Here is a 21,269-nt window from a genome sequence, read left to right as displayed (position 1 = left end):
AAACTTAGAATAACCGAACTGAACTTTTCAGTTTGGGTTTTCAGTCTGAGCTTTTTTTTTTGAAGTAATAGAATGTTATCATTACAAGAAAGAAACCAACAAAGTTACTTCTTTTTTTCTTAATTATTTTGGTTATCGATTTACATAGGTGATATACAGAGGAGGAAGACTTCTAAAAAGTTTATATAAGCAGCAAGAGAGCACTGTTTTTGTTACTGAACTCGATGAAACAAAGTAGAGGAAGGAATATACCCATATCCAGAAACCTAAAGCCTAAATTACTTAAAAAGATTGGCTACAAAAAAAGTTTATAGAAGTTTCAAAAACAAACTACTTTAAAACTTTTGAGAAAGGAATATACTCAATTACAGAAAGGAACAAAAGAATAAATATGTACACGTACAGAAGAAAGTAATCGAGTGGTCTCACCAACAACAACAAAGAAATAGAAAAGAAAAGTAAAAAAAAAAAAGCTCAACCAACTTGGCTTTTGGCACATTAGTTGGATTGTGTTGATGTCACAAGCTTATGTCTATCCACAAATATCTTCCCCATCCCACTGATATTGACTCTTCTTTACTCTTTCTGTCACTAAATTAATTTTCAAATTTTTAAATTACAAATGATTTTAACTAGTTGTTATTGATTTCAGAAAATTTAACACCTATATATAATCCATATCAATCAGGCAGGAGGTAAAACAAAGAGATGATCAGGCTAGGCTAGGCTAGAGAACGGCGGACTCTAGGAGTGGTGACAGCAACACGTCCATTTTTTATCAAAGCTTGCCTATCTTTTATCGGTTTATTGTCGAAGAATCTGTTTTCTGGATTCTCCGCGTAGCACGTGTAGTAGCAACCTACGCAGGCGTGTGGCAATGCCATTGATATCCTGGTCTGTTAACACAATCCCAAAAGAGAAAGGATGATACATTGATTAGAACACTGTTGAACCAAACAGTTTTAGAGTTCAAAAAGTTTTAGAGTTCAAAAGTAAAAAGTGTCATTTACCATGAGGTATCCAATGAAGAAGGCAAGTAAAGAAATGGTGGCTGTAAATGGTTTGTAAACTGTGTGAGTCCAAGCGGCCACGACAATTACACAGACGCATCCGCTGCAGATCCCCGTGAGGAAGCAGATGGAGCTTGTTATGTCTGCATCTATGATCTCTACCATATCTACATCCTCATACAGTTTCCAAGTGTCTTGCGACGCCCTCACAAATCCCTTCCCATAAGCAGCTATCTGTAACAACGATGTATTCACAACCTTAACTTAACAACGTAAGACACGTAAAAATGCTGAACACAAAGTAATCTGGCTAGTCTTATTATTCAAATCTCAAATGATTTTGCAAAAAGTAAACATACCAGCCTGTACTCTTATTTGTGATTCAAAATAATTACTAAAAATGCAGAAACGCATGTGGTTATGCCTCGTATTCTCAAGATGATGCAAGATTCTCATACCACAGAAAGAAAAAAATATAGACCCACCACAACCAACTTGATTTTAATACTATTCCTAGACTGATTCTCTGTAAGAAGATATTTATATAAAGAAAGAAAATGACTGCTGCAGATATATACAGTATACTACTAATATACTACTAATAAGGACAGATGATGACAAATCAATTTTTACCTGCTCCCTTGAAAACTGATAAAATGATTCGAGTTGGCATGGTTTAAAGAATTAGTTGAAGTACCTGTACAAAGGCCCAGCCATTGCCATGCTCAAATATGAAGTCCATGAGTCTGAGACAGCAATTAGCGCAACAAAACATGAACTCATCTTCACCCTTAAGCAAATTCAGTCCTCTTGCCAAGATTCTTAAGGCTTCTATTGTTGGAACAAACAAAGATCCTAAACACGCGCTCCCAAGGTTACGAGACAAGGCCCTTTGGAAACTAAAGCGGGTACTAGACTGCATTCCTCTAAGATAGTACAAAGCAATGACTCGACTCACAGTTAGATTAACAACATTCCTCATCACTTCTGTCGTCCATGCCAGGCTTAACACCAAGCCAATAATCACAAGTGGCGGGAAATAGAAGTTCAAGGCACCGATGACACCGAAAATCCAAAGAGACATCCAGAGGAAACCAGCAGCTAGCATGTAGTAGGTGGGTAAATTCAAATCCGAGAACTTGGAAACAGGTTCTAATGACTTAACCAAAATCTTGGAACAGAACTTGATTCTGCGAGTGACCCAACAAGCATATAAACCATTGCCAATTGAGAATGCAATGAGGCAAACCCCAACAGCATCGGTGGCTGGCATCTGAAAACACAGTAAGAGAATTCCTGAGGATAACGACATCAAAAAGGTGCTCCAGAGTATGAAGTGAATCATGAATTCAGGCCAAATCCGGAATGCCATTTGCCAGAGGAATGCGAGAATGATGCTCAAGAGTGATGCAGCTTCGACTTGTGGAAGTAGAAATCTGAGGATCTTCTGCTCTTTCCTTTTGACACGGCCATTGGATCCAATTAGACCTTGGACGCCTCTGAAGACAAGGAAGCACACAAACCCAATAGCAACAACCTTGTGAAATATGAAGAGCAGCAGAAAGAACTTGTTTGTGTACTTGGTTGAATTCAATGATGCCAACGTTGGCTGCAAACCAAATAAATTAGGAAACTTTAGCTCAGAGATCCTACCTACTTTCAAAGAAGACCCACCCAAATATTCAGTAAAGAGTTTAAATTTTAGGCTTAAAAATCTCTTATCATTTTCCCCAAATCTTTAGAATCCTCTGAAAACTTTCAAGCTGAAATGCAAAATGGAAAGGAAATTACTTGAGGGGTCGGTGTGAAGATGGAACGAGTTTGATGTTGAGATGGCGGCGGAGGAGTCTGAGGCTGAGGCTCTTCTGGCACGAGGGTGGGAGGCGTCTGCGGCCGTGGCGGCGGAGGCTGAGGCTGAGGCTGAGGCGGGTGTCTTAAGGAAGATCGGAGTGGTTGTGCGAGATTGGGAGGCGGAGGCGTAGTGAATCTAGAACCACCAGCGCCATTAACAATGATCCTAAGAGGGTTAGTTGGGTTTAATCTGTTCAAGCTTGCTAAAAATCTATGGTGACTAATTTCGTCTTTATCCTTTGATTCTTCTCCATCCTCCTCAACACCCTTTACTCCTCTTTGCTTCTCTTTCTCTAACGTCTCTCCTCCTTTGCTTTCTCTCTCTACCTCCTTCAAAAGGAAAGAAAAACATAAAACTGATCATTGACTTTAGATTATTTTGCAAAAGAAATGTTAAGGAAAATGCAGGATTCGGACAGAGATATCGTACGGACTCAGTGGCACTCATTGACGAGTTCTAGTGACGTCACTTTCCCGGCGATGGTGGTCGTCGTCTCTTCCTGGCTTGGAATGTTTGGCAAAAAGAAAAAAAAAAGTTTCTTCTCTTAAAAGTGGAATGATATAATTTGATTACGTTATCTGTGTGATTGGTGCGTGGGGGATGATGTTACTGTTTCGTTTTTGTTTTTGTTTTTGTTTTTTAACCTTTTGATTTACTTCTTTTAATTTTTGGTCGTTGGCACCATTTATTAGTAACGTTTTATGGATTATTATGACCTTGATGGCTTGGTACAAAAGTGCTGCAACATCACTCGGCGCGTAATCGACACTCTCGCCATCGACAAGTATGCTGCGTTAGTGACTGCCCTTTTGTTGTTTGTTCCACTTGGTCTGCACTGCATGTTGGAATATAAAAACACACGTGAAGATTGTTTAGACAAGGAGGATGATGAGATCGACAAGCATTGACGTGTAAGCTACAACAAGTAAAAAGAAGCGGCACGTCTGCGGTTTTGACTTTTAGAGATGGACGGTTGCGATTTTGTTGTTCCATGGACTCAGATTGAGAGTTCCGTCTACGTTCAGAAGAGTTTCGAAGAGCATTTTTACTAGTAGGCATTATCGCCATACATCATCATTTAGATAACTTTGTTGCACCACAAAAAAAGACTTCATTAAATATATTCCATGTTTTGATTTGATCAGCTTAGGGGGTTGAGTCATCATCATCACTTCGGATAAGCGTTCGCAAATTTTTCTCCGGAACTCACGAATTTGTGACTTCAAACCTCTAGTCTCTAGAAACTTAATCTGAGCACAATTTCTGATCGAGTACGTATAAATAATGAAACAATGACATGTTATAACTTATTTACAAAACAATATTTTATTTATTAAAAAAAAAATGTTCTTACAATTGTTCTGACACAGATACAAAATTTTGTGAACAACTTGTCCAATATATGTATATATATAGGGGATGATGACAACATTCTAACAAGTTTTTTTGTTTTTGTTTTCCCCTGTGCCATGTTTTAAACACATCTCTGATCTAACTCTGGCATCAGACAAAATACATTAAGATACAACAGTCCAGTCTTGTCATTTGATCCAACACCTTCAATGCTTCTTAATGTTGTGTTTCAGCTAAAAACGGTTTGAACGTCATTAGAACTCCGAGTGCCAATACCACATTCAGTATAAAGAATACCATTTGGGTGCCTGCACATTCTCACCATCTTTAATACTAGTCTCACTTGGTTTTGGTTAAAAGTGTTTATAAGTTCTCAATTATATTGCTACTAGTTGATTAATAACGTGGCTGGATATGAACATGAAGATTGAGACATTACCAGGGAGAAATGAAGCATCCTGACGTTTCTCGCTCCACGAAAAACTGCGGACAAACAAAGTTCTTGTAAGCGAATCAAAAACAAAAAGAAAGAGCCTTGCGAGAAGAAGCAAACAAGTTCTTGCTGTTTCTTTTATAGCAAAAGTTGTAAAAATGAGGTAGAAGAAGTTACATGATTCCTGCTGCTGCTGGACCTATTGCTTTGAAAAACGACATCCCTGTCATGGCAATCCCATTAGCTGCTCCTCTTTGGTCTTGTCTCTATTATATTATTGTTAATAAAGGTTTAATGAGGTTGATCTAACTATTGCTGGTTTCTCACCCAACTAAATAGTAAACTAAATTAATGTTGTGAAATGACTTACCACAGCCCTGTTTTGAAGGATGAACAATCCAGTTATAGCTGAAGTCTACACACATTAACACACACAACAACAACTGTTGAGAATATGAACTTAATTCCAAATTACACATTCTTCTACTTTAAGGTTATCAGAGACTTACGCTTAAAACAGTCTTTGCTACGGATGCAGAGTTTAATGTCAGGGTAAGGGCGACACCAGATAATTTTGCTATTAGTGGGTAAGTTGATAAGAGAACTAAAGCCAGACTCTGTGTGTATAGAAAAATAAGCACAAGATTAGAACGTTCGTCCTCAAAAAACATAAGTTTTTTCAGTGAGAACAATAGAGTATAGTGGTTACCCCAGATATACGTGTAACTATGATAGGTCCTAAAAGCCTCTCCGCATAAGAGTAGAGCGAAAGCTGAAAGATAAGGAGACCAAAGCCTAGAAAGAAGTAGTGTCTAGGTCAGAATGTTATAAATGTATGAAACATGGTAGCACTGAGACGTGTGGACACACCTGAAATTGCAAGAACAGAACCAACATCTGCAGTGGTGTATCCCAAACCTCCATATTTCCTCGGGCTGTTTGCCCACAATGAAAAGATCTATCGAAGAAAGAAAGCTCAAGATTTCATTCAAGGACCAAAATAAACAAATAAAAAGATGAATGTAGAAGAAGAAGAAGAGTGTTCACCTCTGAGTAAGCCATATCATGAAGTGAAAAGATGCAGTAGACGATTATAGATGAAATTAGAGGCCAGTTGTTCAAGAGAGAACTTTTTTCATTTCTCTCTGCCACTTCATTAGATTCAGGGTCATGAGACAAAACTTTAACATCATCATAAGACTGCTCATCATCAAACTTGTGATTGTGCAATGTTTCCTGAAGAGGAGAAACAACCATCTCTAGGCTTTAAGCTAATTAAACACAGTAACTAGGGACTTCATGGAGCAGGAAAAGTAAAGAGCGTACCGGAATCCATAATGTAATTAGTGTCACCAAGAATGCAAAAATGGATATTGCAAAGCACGGCAAAAAGTAGGGGAATCTGCAATATGATTTATAGACGAGTGAGACTGTGTATATGTATTAGCTAAATGAGAAAGTGAAGTAGAGATAAGAAAATAACACTTACCTTCCAAAAATCGAGTCATGTGAGAATAAACTTGGATATTGCTTTGCAGGCTACAAGATAGGGAGATTAAACAAGAATCAAGAAAGGCGAGAGAGGTAGGATGAGAAAACAAGATAGAAATGGTTTTGTTAATGAAGAAGACCTGAGCAAGAAAACCTCCTATAGCAGGGCCGATGATGAGTCCAATTCCCCATGCTGTACTAACCTACAGGGATAAGTTAAAATCCTAAATTCTTTATCTATTGAATTGGGAAAAAAAACAAAGAGGTAAACTAGGGAACAAGGAGCTTACAGCTGAGAGTGCTAAACCTTGGTACTCATCACGGAATGTTTCTACTGCGTATGCCTGAATTCATCAAAAAAATGAGCTTCAAGAAATTCATATATAGAACCAAGTATGAATAATGTATTCAAGAGAAGGAGAGAAGAAGACCTTGATAGGACCAAGTAAACCGTTGAAACTACCGAGACAAAACCTTGTGATGATGGCCATCCAGAAATTTAAACTTAGGCCAAAGAGAGTATTGAAAACGACACTGCAACAGAATCAAAGAATTGGTTTTTCTTTGAAAAAAAAAGGAAATATAACGAAAGGCTAATGAGAGAGAGAGAGAGATCCACAAGAAAAATACTAACACTGAAGCGGTTCCAATAAGGATAACAGGCTTTCTACCATAACGATCAGCAACAATTCCCCAGATCACAGAGGTCAAAGCTCGTCCGAGCATGAAAGAGCAACCTCCAAAAGGTAAACAACAACACACATAATGTGAGCTTGAAAAACACTTGAAAGAGAGAGAGAGAGATTATACAGTAGTAAATAATAAAGAGACAAAACTGACCAACAAATCCAGCGTAGAAACCAATGTCTTCTTCCTTCTTTGCTATGTCAAAATCATCAATCTAGTAACATGTACACAACCAGATTCTAATGTCACACGTTTTTAATAATCATCAACAGGAAAATCCAAAGCACCACTTGACAAAACTACCAATATTATGTGGGTAAGTCAGTACTGACCATGAAGTAGAGGAAAGGGAAAAGAGAAGAAATTGGTAGAGCTGAAAGCAAGAATGCAAAAAATGAAAGAAGCAAATCATCAATATAAGAAAACATATTGGATCCAATATGGAAATAGGAAGAGAGAGAGAGAGAAAGAGATGGTACCAGTGCAGAGGACGATGATCCAAACGGTGAAAAGCTCCCAGAAAGGGAAGCCACGGCGAAGGCTCTTCATCCGATCAACCTTGCAGCCAGGACAATCCTCATGGTACTTATTGTTCTCCAGCAAACACTCCCTATACTCTTCCGCCATTATCCACACACACACACACACTAATCAATCAATCGTAACAATTTTGGGAGATGTGTCTGCTTTTTTAATGAGAGGGAGGGGGGGAAGATGGGCGATATGGTTTTTGATGCTAATGATTTTCTCACGTACTCTCTCTTTCTTGCCACAAAGTAATTACTATATAATATATAAAGAGAGAGAGAAGGAGAAAACAACTTTTTCTTTTGCAATTTAGCCAATCGCTATGACATGTCACCACCTCTTAATTAATCAATCACATTAGCATTTTTTATTTTAATTAAAAATATAAAAAGCACATCCTGCCACTTCTTCAGTCGTCAGTCGTCGGCCTACTCTAATAAAATTATGTTTTTAAAATGGAAAAAATGTCATTTTCTTGCATTGTTGAGGTGTAACTTTTTTTCGAAAATTATTGGGAGATCTTTGGTTGTTATTTACTCGTGAATCTTGTTTAATACTATATATTATAGTAGTACTTGTCTTTAGTTGCCCAAAGAAAAAAATAAAATACATATATATATGGTATAGTACTGGCCGGTCTTATGTAAATCTTTCGAGTTACGTGAATAAATTCGTAGGGTCGTCATGTGTGTAAGACAGTACGTTGTGATTGTTATATTTGATTGGAATCATTGTATTGTAGAGCTTTGACGATATTTATATTATTGTGATGTAATGGATGACCTAATAAATACGACAAGAGTCTCAAGTACTCGTATTGTTTTCAACGTTTTTATTTTTGTTTTTGGGTACTTCATGCACCGATCATGGGGAAGGTGTACTGTGTACATTAATGGTTTCCACAAAAACAACCACGTCCATGGATGTGAGATGAAATTTAATTGACATTAATGGTTCCATTTTAATTTTCCTTTTCCAAGAGTTTGGTTGTCGACATCCATGTTTAGATATTCAGTTTTTTTTTTGTTTTTTTTTTTTAATAAGAAACTTAACTTTTTTTTTCCTGTTGTCTTTTGTCGTGGACCATATGTAATTCAATAATTTTATTTTGTGAACTTTTCTTTGTTAAAAGTATATTTTGTATTGTAAAAGTATATTATATTTGACCCAATTGTTGAGTTGTTATTTGTTAACTAGTACTATACAATTGCTTTACTAAAACTAAATGATTTTTTTGTTTTTTTGGGTCATTTTGATGCGAATTCACTTCAATCCAATAGTATTAATGATAGATTTAGTTATTTGGATATATTAGAGGACCTAATTGGTTTAAAAAGTGTAACTAAAAACACCCGTAAAATGACAATGGAGGTGGTTTAAGTAATAACTAGATGATGACCCACACGTACGTGCGGATGTATTTTCAAAGCATAGTTTGCTGGTTTAGTTTTTTTAAATAATCTAAAATGATTTGGCTTGATAATTTTTTTTTTTTTTCATTTAGTTGTAGGATTAATGACTGCATTTGTTAAGTGGAGTAGTAGAATAGAAAATATTTAATTGGAAAACGAAAGTTTATAATGAGAAAGTCTTGAAGATGGTATTGAAAGAAATATAACCGAAGTGGAGGTCTTGAAGTTTATACTTAGTTTATCACATTTCAGACAGGTAAAATAATACCATCCAAAGTCCATGTCTATCTTGAAGATAGTTCCAATAATTTTAAACTTCCCCTCCTACAAATGTAAACAGTATATGTTAGTTTTTTAAATACCATAGAAAATTGTAGCACGAAATAAAAAAGGAATCAAGTTGTATTGATTGGATCACCTCTGTAGCTTCTAGTAATTCAGAAACAGTCTTTCTTCCCACACGATTGTAAAAATCCACCTTCTTATCTCCTTTATGCTGAACATGCTTTTGTTGGATAAAGCTAAGTGATAGTGTATCCTTTGGCAAGTTATGACCACAAGAAGATAATTCAAACATAAAAAAAGACAGTAGTAAAATTCGTAATACGTACTATGAGTAGATTGTATAAATGCAAAAGATTTATAAAGGTTGAAAGTATAAACACGATCGGATCATACAGTCAAACGCATACGTACTATCTTACAAATGTATGCTTTGTACTACGATGTGTGTGCATTGATTTTAAATAGCATCTCTAATACTATTTGGATTGTAGCATTTTATATACTATATATTCTATAGTCTGTCTACACATATGCATCTGCAGCAGTTATTCTATTATTTTCATATATTTAGTTGTTATCGTTTGGTAAGTAATTGATTTTCGAAATTGTTAGTTATGATTTTCTGGTTTAGGAAACAAATATTGATCGTGATTTAAGTAGATGTAGTGATTAGATTTATTGTATTGATTTACCAAATTTGATTCATTGAAATCGGTTTCTTATAAGCTTATTTGTTTTGTAATGTGTATTTCGAAAACGATTAGTTGCTTTGCTTTAATTTATGAATGTTAGTTAATTATTGATTAAAATAATTTATTAACTATATTAAAAATTAGTTGATGAATCCAAACTAATGAATAAATTGTTTGCTATATTTTAGGAATGTATTTTAAAGTGTGATTATATTTTTGATCTTCTCCAAGATATTAGTCGATGGTGTAGCATAAAATTTTATGAGTATTGAATAAATTGTTTGCTATATTTTAGGAATGTATATTAAAGTGTGATTATATTATTTGATTATAATAAAAGTTTGTCCACATTTTATTGTAACAAATTTATTATGATTACCATGACTATTGGTTAGTTATTAGTTATGATTATTTATTTTTTTCAAACATAATTATTTCCTTTGAAAATATATTTTGCTGTCTTCAAGATATTTGAAATTTGTAATATGTAATATAATAATGCTTAAACTTATATTTTACATGGAATTTAAATATTTATAATATTTTAAAACCTTTTAAAGGAGTAAATATTAATAATAACTAAACTTCTATATAATTTAGATATTTATAGTATTTTAATCTTTCCTTGGACCTAATTTATTTCAAACTTTTATTTACCTAATATAAACTGTTTACATATATACAATTTAAATACTATAAATGAATTTAGATATTTATAGTATTTTAATCTTTCCTTGGACCTAATTTATTTCAAACTTTTATTTACCTAATCTAAACTGTTTACATATATACAATTTAAATACTATAAATATAAATTTATTTTAAACGTTTAAAAAATTAAAATATTAAAATATTTTAAAATATATTAGTTTAAATTAGGTATAATATATTATAAAAATCTAAAATATGTTTACAAATATTCAATTTTGAACTTAATAGGGCACAAATATTTGTAACAAATTTATTATGATTACCATGAATATTGGTTAGTTATTAATTTTGATTATTTATTTATTTTAAAACATATTTTTGTCTTTTGAAAATCTGTCATTAATTCTGTTTGGGTGTATGTTTAGGATTACATTTTATTTCATTTTTTCTATTTAATCTGTTTGGTTACACTCACAAAAATTGCTTCCCTTTTAATAGTATAAATTAAAAATTTTCATTATAATATTGTCAAAATCTAAACAGCATCTCCCCAAAATCTTAAATACTTAAAAGCTTGTTTAAAAGTTTGATAAATTTTAGAATATATGTAATGTAAGTTACTCATGGCTAAAAAAGCATATAGCTTGAATTATTTGACCATCCCGCCAGCCAAAAACCAGATTAGTCTAGAAAAGGCTGCGAAGTCCGAACGATATAGTAATAAATTATTACTAACAATCATAGCCAAAGCGGATCTTTATAAGGTTTAGTTTAATTAATCACTCAAATCGTATACTTACTTTAATTAGTAGTAAATTGTTTTGCAAATAAGGGGTCGCATTTGCTGTCAAAAGCAAGAGAGGTCGGCACTAAAAGTTTGTAAAACAACAACCAAAAATATTGTCCTTTAGGATACTAAATATTTATTCATCAAGTTATATAATTTATTCAGCTTGCAACGTGTGCATATCACACCAATGACAAAAAACTATGTCACGGTTTGTACTAACTAAAGAGTAAAACCAAGGGCTCAAAGACCACCTCACGTAAGGTCCGGTCAGTCTCATCTTCTAATTTTCCTTTAGCCGTATATGAAAATAGTTTCTGACAAATCATCGGTCCATTTGATAAATGATTTGTTAACCGATTAATAAATATATGACCACCTCTGGATGACCTCCATGGCTCCATGACTATGAAAGCCCTGATGTTTAATCAATCTTTTTGGTGTATGTATCTTGGTTGAAGATTCAACCAGACAAAGCAAAACAAAAAAGACAAAAGAAAAATAAAAAAGAATGCTGAGATCCTAAAGGGTTAGTGAAACTTTTATTACGGTTTCTTTCGAATCGGAAATTAAAAAAGAATCAAAGAGTCCATTACATTTTCCTATCTTATCAATTCGAATGAATTTTATCTTCGGGCCGTTGTCGTTAGAAATGGCTTGAAGGTGAGTGCTACACCGACCACAACTATCACATTCAGGACGAAGAACACCATATGCGATCCTGCATACGTTTTCAGTTTATTTTGTCAAGCACAAGCACAAGTATTATGAATGTCATTAAAAAAAAAAATGGCAAGTAATGAATTACCTGGTAGAAATGCGGCGTTTAATCGCCTCTCGCTCCAAGAAAATCTGCCAGCAATAGAGATTCGTGTGTTTTAAGTCATTACTGCTTCTTTGCATTCACTTACGCGTTAATTCGAAATGTCACTTACAAGATGCCTGCACCAGCTGGTCCAACCGTCTTAAAGAGAGACATGGCAGTCATAGCAATCCCATTAGCCGCCCCTCGTTGGCTCTGGTCCTGTTGTTTTGGTTGTTTCATACAATAAATTTAGTTGGGACGATAAAATTGGTCCATAGTTTTAAAAATAAAGATAAAAGAAGGTCTGTTTACCACAGCTCTATTTTGCAGGATCAACAATCCGGTTATGGCAGACACCTATTTATATACACAAAGACAAAATAAATCAGCAGGAAATATATACGACAAGTCTCTTAACATGACCTCATTTTCTGTATATGCATCCTAGATACACACAAATAGAGAAACAAAATAACTGGATTTTGCTTTTGAACTTACACTTAGCACATTTACAAGGATTGATGCACAATTTAACATCAGGCTTAGACTGACACCTGATGAATTCGCTATAAATGGATAACTCATTTGTATTGGTATCATCAGTGCCTGTAACGAAAGAACTTGTCAGAAGAACGATCTGTATTTTGTTGTCTTCAAGTGCACTATAATCTGCAGAGAAGCTATAAAGGGAATATCAACTAACCCCAGCGAATCGGGTGACCAGTACAGGTCCTAACAGTTTCTCAGCGAATGGATAAACAAAAACCTGAAAACAGAATAGGCCGAAACCTAAAGCAGAAATGTCGATAAGCAATAATTAGTCACAATTCTATTAGTAAGAATTCTGCTTATATGTTTGCTTAAATCTCATGCTGATTCAAATAAAACAAGACTTTAATGATCATTTTCACAAGTTATCATTTTCATCAAGAATGAGGATGTTCTGCATACCTGAGATAGCAAGAACTGTTCCAACATCATTGGTTGAGTAGCTCAAGCCTCCATATTTCCTTGGACTATTAGCCCATAGTGCAAATATCTGCATAGTCAGATTCCAAGTTATGAGTTTCTTTGTTCAGATAAAGAGCCCAATTCAATGAAGTGGCAAAGACTCTTATTCCACAAACGTGGAGCCTTAATACTGTTCCATCAATTTTAAATCTGGTAAGATACTTGTCTATTGCTTCAATGGGATCAACATACAGAATCTAGAACCAAGGGATTAGGACCCAGCTAAACCTTAGAAAATTCCAAAATGCACCCCACATTCTGGTCAGTCCCTATTCAATCCACTGCTCTCAGCTGGGACCACAACTGTCAAACAGCTACAATCTGCTGAGTAAAGACTAAGCTAAAGACAACAGACCGCACTACAGAGAAAGAACAGGTAAAGCGTCTAACTTTGACACCAAATTCTAGATCTTCAATATCATCAAGAAAGTAAGTGATTGAACTTTGAATGTTCAGTAGGTAGAAAAAAATGAGGCATGCCAAATGAGAGTACGCACGAAAATTCTCTAGTTCAATTACTTACCTCAGAGTATGCAGTATCATGCAGACACAGTACACAATACACAATAATAGATGACATAAGGGGCCAATTCTTCAAGAGAGACTGAGAGGCCTTTCTTTCGGTTTTTCCTGCCTTCCCGGTAGAGGCAGTGGATTCATGAGATGCAGCTTCAAGTATTTCGTATGAGTCATCATGTGATGTGCTGTCCTGCTTATGATTGTGCAATGTTTCCTACTCATAGAAAGAAGGAGGATAGTTGGTTAACTCTGTGCGAATATAAATAAAGAGGAGTCACCAATGAATACAAGGTTCTGAGTAAGCTTTCGAAGAAAATAGAGTACCGGAATGAAGCAGCATAGGACTGTCACAAGCAATGCAAAAGCTGATATAGTGAAGCAGGGCAAGGCATACCGGAATCTGCATTGCAATTCGCATATTATTTCATGAGATTCCATTATATCCATTCCATTAAACTCTGAACAAGAGGGGTAAGAATGTACACCTGCCAAAAATGGAGTCTTGGGAGAACACATTTGGGTACTTGTCTGCCGGCTGATTTCAGACAACAATGAAAAGCATTAATTAGAACACTAGAAAGCTAAATATGAATCAATAGGTAGGCAAAATAGATGGACACATGATAAACTTCAAGCATTTAGAGCATAGCGAAGGGTAAGGTTTGGAGAACAAAGAAAAATATAAAACTTGGATGTGATAAACTTACTTGTGCTAAAAAGCCACCTAGAGCAGGGCCAATGATCAGTCCGATGCCCCAGGCAGTACTAACCTGAATTTAAGTAAAGTAACAAACGTCATGACACCAAAAGTTAAAACAAATAAAAAAATTTGATGGAGAAGCTTACAGCTGACATTGCCGTAGCTTGATATTCATCACGAAATATCTCTGAGGCATATGCCTGAAAATTTAGAGATTAACAAATGGATATGAGAAAATGCAACTGACAATCTGGTGTGCATGCAGAACAAAAGTCAAAAGGAACAAAGAGTAATAGTGAGAACAAAGAGGTCACCTTCATTGTTCCAAGCAAACAGTTGAAACTACCAAGAAGGAACCTGGTGCCAATAGCCATCCAAAAGTTTACGCTCAAGCCAAAAAGAGCGTTGAAAATGGCACTGCAATAAATAGCTTTAATCAGTCATCCAAAGACGAACAGAATAATCAGTATATATGTAGAAGGATGGATACACATACATTGAGATAGTTCCCAAGAGTATAATAGGCTTTCTTCCATAACGGTCAGCCACAATTCCCCAGAAGACTGAAGTCAATGCTCTTCCAAGCATAAACGAGCACCCTTTACAAGAAGTAAAGAAATCAATTAGAACAAACGGTAGAGATATATAATAAGGAGATTCAGTGACAGAGGCAAATGTGATGTCTTCTCTCTCACCCACAAATCCAGCATAGAACCCAATATCTTTCTCCGTCTTAGCCACACCAAAATCATCTATCTATGAAAACAAAGAAAACATATTAACTACGGACCATGTAAAATGACCATGATATGATGATAGCCTATTGAAACACTAAACTGACCATATAATAGAGGAAAGGATAGAGTGAGGAGATAGGCAGAGCTGCAAAACAAAATGAGAAATTGCATAAAGGAATAATTACTTTCAACACAAGAAAGCAGTCTCACAGCCAATTTTTGAGACAGACTGAAACATAACATTAAAGCAGCAAAACAAATTCATGGAATCTCTGTAATAGTAAGAACTGTGTGTATAGAGAATCTTAAGGGAAGGGGAAGAGAAAAAGGTGTTTACAAGTGGAGAGGACAATGATCCAAACGAAAGAAAGCTCCAGGTAAGGATAACCTCGGCGGAGCAGTTTCATCTGCTCCACTTTACAACCAGGACATCCGTCGTGATAGTTGTGCTTCTCCAACAACGCCTCCTTGTACTCTTCCGCCATTTCTCCCTTTCCGATTGCACGTAATCCAATCAACAAATCAATCTTGTCCGAATGATTCAGAACCTAAAACAAATATGAAAAGCAAAATCATAATTGGAGAATCAATGGGGAAATCATGAAAAATCGAAAGGGAATATATCAAAATAGGAAAGGAAGATCAATGAGTACCACACAGGGAATCTCCTCTTACTCTCTCTCTCTCTCTCTCTCTCAATTGCTGCTGGAGCGGAACGTGTGTGAGAGTGAAAAAGACCAAAGAGACATGTATGTATGTATCTTATATACAGTCTATCTACAAAGGTGATGTTTATATATATATATACCGTGGCAGTGGTAAGCTAAAAGGGCCAAAACCAAAAAAAAAAAAAAGGTGGTCATAGTAGGTGTCATCATAATCTCATCTTCTTCACATGTTCACGGGACCTAAACATACACATTTTTGTTTTTTTCATACATCATCCGTTTCTTTTTTAATTTTTTTTTTTAAAGCAAGTATTTAATTTTCAAATTTTGAAAGTAATCCTTTGATTTATTGAGTGAGTATTAGAGTCCGATTAAATAAATAAAAGGTAGGAGGAATGTTTTTTGGAGGTCACATGGGGGATAATGTAGACAGGAAGAAAGAGACAAATTAATGAAAGTGGAGAGACACAAATGATTTAAGGACTAAACAATGTTGTCGACGGATCTTATATCTCTTTCTTTTTAAGACTATGGAGATGGTGTGTAACTGTTATCTCATCTCATTTAGCAAATCCAATTCCTTCACGTGTGTATACTATAATGTTATTTCAATAATTCTGACTTGTCTTGTTAGGGAAAAAGACATCATCAACATTAAAGCAGCTGATTCTTTTAGTATTACTTTATAAAAGCAGCAGAAAATATTTAACTTTTTTTTGGTGAGAAGCATAAACAATAGTAAGACTATATATTATTAGTAGATTTTTGTACTAATAATTTTTCTATTTTGGATAAATGGTAAGACTATATAAAATTTGTCGTCGGTTGTCTGCATTATTGATTCCCGCTTTGGAATCAAAATTGTAACTAGAGATGATTGTCTTGGTGATGACTCTCTAGTCTACTACAACAGAAAAATAAAAATAAAAAAACAAATTGTCGAGAGTATAAATGCCATTGAAATGGCCGTACAGATCTGTTTTTTGGAAGAAAAATATTATAAACTAGCTATGACGTCCAATGTTTGTTGCCCTGAGTGCTTTGAGACTCATACGAATATACTGTTTTTTGGTTTACTAATTCGTTTACTAATTCCATATATCTAATTTTAATATTTTGTATTGTTAAGTGGGGAAAAATATAAAATACAGTAATAGTGGTCAATAAATGACTCCGTATGTGTACTTTGTTTTTTTTTTTTGGTGTTGAGCGTCAAGAGCCCACAGTAGAGTGTGTGTTGACAGTTCCACGTCAGCGGGATCAGAAGAGCCCACCATATAAAATCACGAGTATTCAGAGAGGAACGCGTGTCCCCCACACACTTCACCACAGACAAGCTTCACTGCAGCGCGTTGCTCCCACCCTCCACCACATGGGGTCTTATACGACTCTCACACTTGCTCCTCCTTATCCTCCGTCTTATGTTATATGACATCACACCAAGGATGATTAAACTCTAATTTTATTGGGCCTTTTCTTTATTATGGGTCCGTTAACAGTTGAAAATTTTGGGTTTTCTTATTTATATTAAGGGTCCGATAACCTTGCACTTTTTTGGTTTTGCATATGTCTTTCCCGAAGACACGACACCATATAAATATGGGTACACAATTTCAAGAGTTGAGTTTTTTGTTTTTTTTCTACCTTTTTTTTATCTTGGCGGTAAATTTAATGTAAGGAAAATTTTATTACTTGAGATAAATCAGATTTCAGATTACAAACATGTTACTTACCAAAAAAAAAAATTAAAAAAAAAAAAGTAAATATCATCAAGAGAACTGGTAAAAAAACATCTGATTTCCATTTTTCTTTTTTTTTTCTTTTTTTTCTTTTCGAAATTGTTGCATTTGTCAAAAAGAATAAAACAAAAAGAAAAAAGAAACCAACTCCACCCAAATTTAATTGCGGATAACTGATATGACACACAGAGGCTCTACGATGATAAGTAGTAACCCAAATGATAGAATTATCTTCTTCTTCCATCCATTGGACCAAAACACAAGGTAGATAAAAATAGAAACAAAAAATAAATAATCTTAAGGTGTGGGTAAGCTCTGCAGCTCTCATCCATGGCGACGATACCCACCACAGCCACCGCTACTATGTGTCCGTCTCCTCCTCTCCCTACTATTTCCCCCCTACTCAGAACATCTCACCAATGCCAACCATCTCCTTCTTTATCATCCCCTTGTTCCATTAAGCTTACTACTCCTCTGTTTTTCGGCGAGACCACGCTAGATAGAACTGCTGAGAGCTCCGTGGTGATCAAACCTGAGAAATGGGGAATTCAATCTGAGAAAAGGAGGAAGAGAAGGAGGAGAAGAAGAGGAGGCCTCGACCGTTTGGATCCTGAAGAAGAGGAAAATGCTTGCTCAGAACCAGAGACAGAACCAATTAGTGTTCCTGTTGTTGGTGGAGCTTCACGATCTGGGTTTTTGAGTCGTTTAGAGGAGGTGCAGCTTTGCTTGTACCTCAAGGTATCTCTCTTGTTCCATCTTTGGTAAGATTCGAACTTTTTTTTTATCCTTGTTGGTAAATTGTACCTTTGTTCTGCAGGAAGGAGCAAAACTTGAAAATTTGGGAACAAGTGCTCAAGAGAATGAAATGGTGTCAGTTTTGCTGTCAAGTGGCAAAGGGAAGAAGAAGCGTAGTGCAAATGAGATATTATGCAGAAGAAAAGAGGCTAGAGAAAAAATTACACGGTGTTACCGTAGGCTCGTCGTCTCTATTGCAACGGGGTACCAAGGGAAAGGGTTGAATCTGCAAGACCTGATTCAAGAAGGAAGCATAGGGCTCCTTCGAGGAGCTGAGAGATTTGATCCTGACCGAGGCTACAAACTATCAACTTATGTCTACTGGTGGATCAAACAAGCTATCCTAAGGGCTATCGCACACAAGTCTAGACTCGTTAAATTGCCGGTGAGTCCCCAATTCTCACATTTTTTCATTGAATTAAGAGATGAATATATATCTGTGTTACATTATATATTTTGCTGCCACATTTAGATGATAAAACTATATGCATCAACTATATTAAGCCATCTTCAAATATGTGTTACATTTTATAGTTTGCTGCCACATTTAGATGATAAACTATATGCATCAACTCTATTAAGTCATCTTCAAATATGTGCTACATTATGGAGTTGCTACAATTATTTAGATTATAAACTATATTTAGCCGTCTTCCAGTGCTATAGAGAAAAGTAAACTCAAACGGTTCCTTTTTGTTCTGGGAAGTGAAGTAATTAGTGAATACATCGTTTTAGTTTGTTGTGTGTAGGGAAGCATGTGGGAGTTGACGGCAAGAGTTGCAGAAGCTAGTAATGTGTTGACTAGAAAACTAAGACGGCAACCGAGCTGTGAAGAGATTGCAGAGCACCTAAACCTCCATGTATCTGCGGTTAGACTTGCCGTGGAGAAGAGCAGGTCCCCTGTTTCATTGGACAGAGTAGCGTCTCAAAATGGCCGCATGACATTGCAGGTACTTCAAATTTTTCCATGAAAATGCAAAGTAGAGAGAGACTTTGGACTGATTTATCATGTTCAGGAGATTGTACGGGGACCGGATGAAACAAGGCCAGAGGAGATGGTGAAAAGAGAACACATAAAGAATGAGATTGAGCAGCTTTTAGGAAGTCTTACCGCGAGAGAATCTCGAGTATTGGGACTCTACTTTGGGCTCAACGGAGAGACTCCAATGTCGTTTGAAGAGATAGGTAAGTCGTTGAAGCTTTCGAGAGAGAGGGTGAGGCAAATCAATGGCATTGCTTTGAAGAAGCTAAGAAATGTACATAATGTGAATGATTTGAAAATATACTATTCCTCTAGTGAATGAAGCAAATATGTTGTTCAAAATCATTACTATATAGAAATTACAACTAAAAGACATATTGGTATAACGGTCATACTGTACAAATAGAGTATATCGAATTACAAAATGGTCTTACTGCTCTCCTTTATGGAGATTATGGAGAATATAGAGAGAAGCAGAGGACAAGAAGATGCAAACGGAATAACTGAGCAAATCGAGACCAGTGGCGATGGTAACCATCTTGCTTCTCTCGAACATCTTCACCAGAAGAATCATAACAATAACATGTCCAACTTTGGTTTTCAGCTCATCAAGTGAGCTGATCTTCATCCATTTAGGTCTCTCCTTCATGGCAAACATTCCAAAGAGAGAAGAGGATTTAAGGGCACGATCAGCTTCCGGAGGGATATCTTGAGGCGAGTGACTGATGAAGAGTCCATACAAACCCATACTAAATATCAGCATAACTGTCCCAGCCAGATAAACATCTGCGGTCAAAAATTTCACACACAATGTATGAGTATTAATAACGAAACAAACCAAGCCTTAGATCGTATATAACAATCAATTTTACCGATAGCTTCGACCAGGCGTAAAACCATTTGGCCAGTGTGGATGCCTTTGGCACAGTTAGTCCAATAGACTTTATATGCCTCCACGATGTAGACACAACCCTACAGAGTGAGGAGAGTCATTACATCAGGACTTTTGTGTAGCAAGAACATTTCAGACTAAACTAAACCCTACGAAGTTATTTACATTAAGGAAGCAGAGTAGCGAACCAGCCAAGGAACCTCCTACTGCCAAAAGCGCCAAGAACCGGAAATCAAATATAATCTGCTCAATCCACAGATACAGAAGAAGTCAAACACAAAACACACTCCAAAGTCTTCTTAGTCAATCAATATACAGAAGAAGATAAAGACAAAGGTTTTGAAAGATTATTACCCTCTCAACGTTGGATTCGGTGGAGCGAAAGAACTGAGCAACTGGGCTGTTGTCCTCCTTGGGAGCCGATGTTCCGTAAGAACTGGGCAACGTGGTCCCGTTGACGGGGATCGAGGTAGGGGCCGATGCCGATGACTCTGGAGACGATGATGAGCCAAGAGTTGCAAACGGCAAGAGGAAACGGCGGCGCGTGGGTGACACTACTAAATATCTCGGGACGGAAACGGAGAGCGGAGTGGCTGAGATAAAGGAGGAGAAAGCCATAGATAACAGTAACAGTCTAAACCAGTAAGCTGGTCCGCGGCTGAGTCACAAGTAGAAGAAAAGATCCGGCTCGTCGTCGGGTGGGGAACGCGGAGGATTAGGCGGGAGAGAGATATGTGGTGTGTAGATGAAGTTGTTTTTTTGTTTCTTTTCCTTTTTATTGTTTTTAATTAATTATAGACCAAAACGGTCAATTCATCGCATTATAGATGTCGAACTATAGACTAAACTTTAATATATTTACAGTGGCAAAAAAATTTAAAAAGTATATCAGTGAAAATTTGTAGTAGTAGGTAGATTTAGATTGAATCCTTGATCTAGACCCGGCCGTTTTAAAAATACTATACAACTCGAACGTCACGCCTGTTCTTGGTTGGTCAGATTTTAATATATCATTTTAATACTAAAAAAAGGTCGAGTTCTGAGATTTGAGTGAGTAAAGCATAATTATACAGTACTAACTACCACTTTCATAGTTTTTGACGACGTGACATAATATATTAATACTGTATACACAAGAAAATTCAGCTAAACTTCACAATTTCGCATTTATAATTTGTATAAAAGTTAAATTCAGTTGTAAAATATTTTAGATACGAAGTACATTTTTTTTTAATACAAA

General features: G+C 35.9%; 5 protein-coding genes across 5 annotated transcripts; 1 reads left to right on the top strand and 4 right to left on the bottom strand.

Annotated features, from left to right (window-relative positions):
* Positions 1–315: 315 nt before the first annotated feature.
* Positions 316–3,717, bottom strand: LOC17884616 (protein PNS1). The gene is made up of 5 exons (XM_006287308.2): positions 3,292–3,717; positions 2,802–3,191; positions 1,708–2,619; positions 1,011–1,244; positions 316–896 (listed from the first exon to the last, which is right to left on the bottom strand). The coding sequence occupies exons 1-5, from the start codon at positions 3,307–3,309 to the stop codon at positions 723–725; spliced, it is 1,728 nt and encodes a 575-aa protein (XP_006287370.1). The 5' UTR covers positions 3,310–3,717; the 3' UTR covers positions 316–722.
* Positions 3,718–4,248: 531 nt separating this feature from the next.
* Positions 4,249–7,570, bottom strand: LOC17881066 (protein ZINC INDUCED FACILITATOR-LIKE 1). Its single transcript, XM_006286607.2, has 17 exons — positions 7,306–7,570; positions 7,159–7,199; positions 6,980–7,040; positions 6,774–6,876; positions 6,571–6,673; positions 6,430–6,483; positions 6,280–6,342; positions 6,138–6,187; positions 5,975–6,050; positions 5,696–5,884; positions 5,519–5,606; positions 5,358–5,443; positions 5,158–5,265; positions 5,019–5,063; positions 4,826–4,914; positions 4,655–4,698; positions 4,249–4,523 (listed from the first exon to the last, which is right to left on the bottom strand). The coding sequence occupies exons 1-17, from the start codon at positions 7,451–7,453 to the stop codon at positions 4,432–4,434; spliced, it is 1,440 nt and encodes a 479-aa protein (XP_006286669.1). The 5' UTR covers positions 7,454–7,570; the 3' UTR covers positions 4,249–4,431.
* A 4,123-nt stretch (positions 7,571–11,693) lies between these two features.
* Positions 11,694–15,727, bottom strand: LOC17883212 (protein ZINC INDUCED FACILITATOR 1). Its single transcript, XM_023780634.1, has 18 exons — positions 15,607–15,727; positions 15,291–15,501; positions 15,058–15,098; positions 14,912–14,972; positions 14,713–14,815; positions 14,531–14,633; positions 14,363–14,416; positions 14,224–14,286; positions 14,002–14,051; positions 13,841–13,916; positions 13,521–13,730; positions 12,938–13,025; positions 12,690–12,775; positions 12,485–12,592; positions 12,299–12,343; positions 12,117–12,205; positions 11,990–12,033; positions 11,694–11,902 (listed from the first exon to the last, which is right to left on the bottom strand). The coding sequence occupies exons 2-18, from the start codon at positions 15,436–15,438 to the stop codon at positions 11,808–11,810; spliced, it is 1,464 nt and encodes a 487-aa protein (XP_023636402.1). The 5' UTR covers positions 15,439–15,501; positions 15,607–15,727; the 3' UTR covers positions 11,694–11,807.
* Positions 15,728–17,613: 1,886 nt separating this feature from the next.
* On the top strand, positions 17,614–19,523 carry LOC17883869 (RNA polymerase sigma factor sigD, chloroplastic). Its single transcript, XM_006287772.2, has 4 exons — positions 17,614–18,098; positions 18,178–18,540; positions 18,905–19,105; positions 19,172–19,523. The coding sequence occupies exons 1-4, from the start codon at positions 17,691–17,693 to the stop codon at positions 19,457–19,459; spliced, it is 1,260 nt and encodes a 419-aa protein (XP_006287834.1). The 5' UTR covers positions 17,614–17,690; the 3' UTR covers positions 19,460–19,523.
* LOC17884444 lies at positions 19,493–20,819 on the bottom strand. The gene is made up of 4 exons (XM_006288411.2): positions 20,384–20,819; positions 20,195–20,272; positions 20,010–20,109; positions 19,493–19,923 (listed from the first exon to the last, which is right to left on the bottom strand). The coding sequence occupies exons 1-4, from the start codon at positions 20,645–20,647 to the stop codon at positions 19,568–19,570; spliced, it is 798 nt and encodes a 265-aa protein (XP_006288473.1). The 5' UTR covers positions 20,648–20,819; the 3' UTR covers positions 19,493–19,567.
* Between the last annotated feature and the right edge of the window lie 450 nt (positions 20,820–21,269).

The sequence above is a fragment of the Capsella rubella genome, unplaced genomic scaffold (assembly GCF_000375325.1).
Source record: "Capsella rubella cultivar Monte Gargano unplaced genomic scaffold, Caprub1_0 scaffold_6, whole genome shotgun sequence".
Lineage (NCBI taxonomy): Eukaryota > Viridiplantae > Streptophyta > Magnoliopsida > Brassicales > Brassicaceae > Capsella > Capsella rubella.
This window is presented reverse-complemented; position numbering and strand designations above follow the sequence as displayed.